The sequence below is a fragment of the Micropterus dolomieu genome, linkage group LG14 (genome assembly GCF_021292245.1).
Source record: "Micropterus dolomieu isolate WLL.071019.BEF.003 ecotype Adirondacks linkage group LG14, ASM2129224v1, whole genome shotgun sequence".
NCBI lineage: Eukaryota > Metazoa > Chordata > Actinopteri > Centrarchiformes > Centrarchidae > Micropterus > Micropterus dolomieu.
The window spans coordinates 24,983,009-24,985,394 of record NC_060163.1 but is presented as its reverse complement, the minus strand read 5'-3'; the positions used below and the strand labels follow the sequence as shown (position 1 = coordinate 24,985,394).

Genomic DNA, 2,386 nt, shown 5'->3' with positions numbered 1-2,386 from the left:
TTTACAGTTATGATACGCTGCGACTGTCAGGACTTACCCATTCGACACTCGTTGCTGTGCCCTTGGAAGTGATGTTGATCTCAAAGGGGGCAACACAGTCACACACCACACCAGTCTTTAAAAGGCCTGTACATTTTTTCACAGGCAGGATCAGAAATGTAGCCAGCTGTCTCAAGCAGTCCTCGTATACTATTGAAGCTCTGGCACCAACGATGTCATCTTCACAAAGGACCTGCTGTGGGGATGGGAAAACAGGGTCCTGATCACAGGGAGAAGCCTCATCAGGAGGGTCTTCACGTGCAGGCTGGTCATGCGCTGCCTCGCCCGTTCCAATAACTGGAAGTCGATCGATCGATGGTGCTTTCTTTAATGCTCCACCCATTCTGTTGAGGCACAACATGAAGGCGTATGTGTAAAGATTTGAATAAAAGCTGGCATCACAGAACAATAGCAGAGGTTCCAAACCAGCTGAGGCGATACCAAGTATCAGGTGGCGTTAAAACACTGTAGACCACCGATTGGTCAGGTAGAATCGTGACTGTTCACTGCATCATCATTACACGCACCAGACGAGCACCAGTGTTTCATATTTCGAACACCATTTCATCACTAAATCCAATTCTGATAAATTTTAATGTGTGACTGCATAGATTTCAGATTTTGGCAGTTTTACGCTCACAGAGCCCCCAATCCCACAGTCACACAGACCATGACCAGCAACAACTGTAGATCAAAATGCCAGTTGAATCGAGCTGAGCTGGTAGCAGTGATGGAAAAGCGCCATTACACACAGTTCAAGGGGTACTGAAAACATTGTGCTTCTCCTCCAAGCTGTAGAAATAAAAGCACTGAAATATATAAATTATAAATATATACAAAACATAGTACATGTAGTACAAAGACGTTATGACAGTTGAACTGTTTCCTTTTTTAAAGGTCCATTTCTGTGGATTCTACAATGACATTCAGACGCTCATCTCTGAAAAGAAGAACCAGAGCATGATACATCCCAGATATGGAGATACAGCAGCTATACTGTATATATTATATTAATGACTTGCCTGTTCATCCTTCCAGAAGCACCGATGCTAGACACTGCTGCAGCTGTGAGTTGAACAGGTTTTTCCTTCATGGGAGTCGATGCTGCAGAACCTCTCTCATAGCTGGAGAAACAGCAGCAACATCAAGAGAATAAGTGCTACATGACACAGCTGCACACCCCTGTAATACATTCTGTTACGTCCTAAGGTGCTGGGAGGGTCGGCTCGCCTGGACAAACTCACCAAAATAAATCAGGAATAGCAACTATCAGGTCAACTACAAGCATGATCTCAGGCATGGATAGTGAACAAACTGGGAAATATATAAAAGTGTCTGTAACATTGTGAATGCTGCTTTACCAGAGTAAATCACATGGATGTACCAAACAGTTTCTTTATCTAAATTACCTGTGCAGCAGAAAATAGGCAACTTCGGCGTCACTCTGAAAACATTTGTCCCTCATCAGAGATTTCCATTTGGGGAAGGCCGCACCGATGTTGATCATTGTTTTCTGCCGTCGTCTGTCCACATTTAGTTTCACTTCTTCCTCTTTTCGCTCCGTCGCTTTTTCTTCTGCTAAATAACACGTACGATCCTCCATTTGTCAAAATGTTGGCTTCTCGGTTAGCCAGCAAACACTTCAAACTCATCTCATCTTCTTTCTTCTCCTCCGTCTGTTTTCTACCATCTGCACATGGATGCAGGGTCTGCAGGAGAGGAAGGTTCCGGTTTCCGCCTGTAGTCCGGGGAGTATTGACCAATCACGTTGCAGCGGGCTTTGGTTGCATGCAGGTAAACAGTCCGTGTGGAGCGCAAAAGAGGCGGAACGCATCGACCGAAATGTGAACTCTCCTCTGATCTCTCCTCCGTCTTCCTGCCTGTGACTGAAGTCATTTCCTCTGTATTAGATTGTTTGTTTATAAAGTTTTCTGCCAATTAATTTCTGAAACCCAGCAGAATCTTCCTGGAGACAGAATTACAACGTGTATTAAATTCCTGATAGATTCAAACTTTTATTACTACTATTTAGTGGTTTGATCATTGAGACCTCAACTGCTGAACCTATAAGTTGTAGCACACCCCTCGGCACAGCATCAAATACCAATGCACAGGTATTGTTTTGGCGTAACTGGTAACCTGAATTCAACATTTTTAAGTTTGTACTTCCTCAACGTCTTAAAGTAATCCCTCCCACGAGATGCCAGCAGAGGAGTCAAAGAAGAGATATGAGGAGAGAGGAGTGGCGGCAACAGGCATTTAAACTAGAAAAGATATCACTTAAATGTGTGACAGAGCGTAATAATTTGAAAATAGTAGCTGTCTGCACTCATCATGTGACAGGCAG

At 43.8% G+C, this 2,386-nt stretch overlaps 1 protein-coding gene across 1 annotated transcript in view; it reads right to left on the bottom strand.

The window, feature by feature from the left end:
* The window catches only part of LOC123982841, a 35,986-nt gene extending 34,122 nt beyond the window's left edge, over positions 1-1,864 (bottom strand). The window contains exons 1-3 of the mRNA XM_046068731.1: positions 1,449-1,864; positions 1,062-1,163; positions 38-383 (exon numbers count right to left, since the gene is read on the bottom strand). Of these exons, the coding sequence (XP_045924687.1) occupies positions 38-383; positions 1,062-1,163; positions 1,449-1,642 (642 nt within the window). The 5' untranslated portion in view covers positions 1,643-1,864. The remainder of the gene's footprint in view (positions 1-37; positions 384-1,061; positions 1,164-1,448) is intronic.
* Positions 1,865-2,386: the final 522 nt, after the last annotated feature.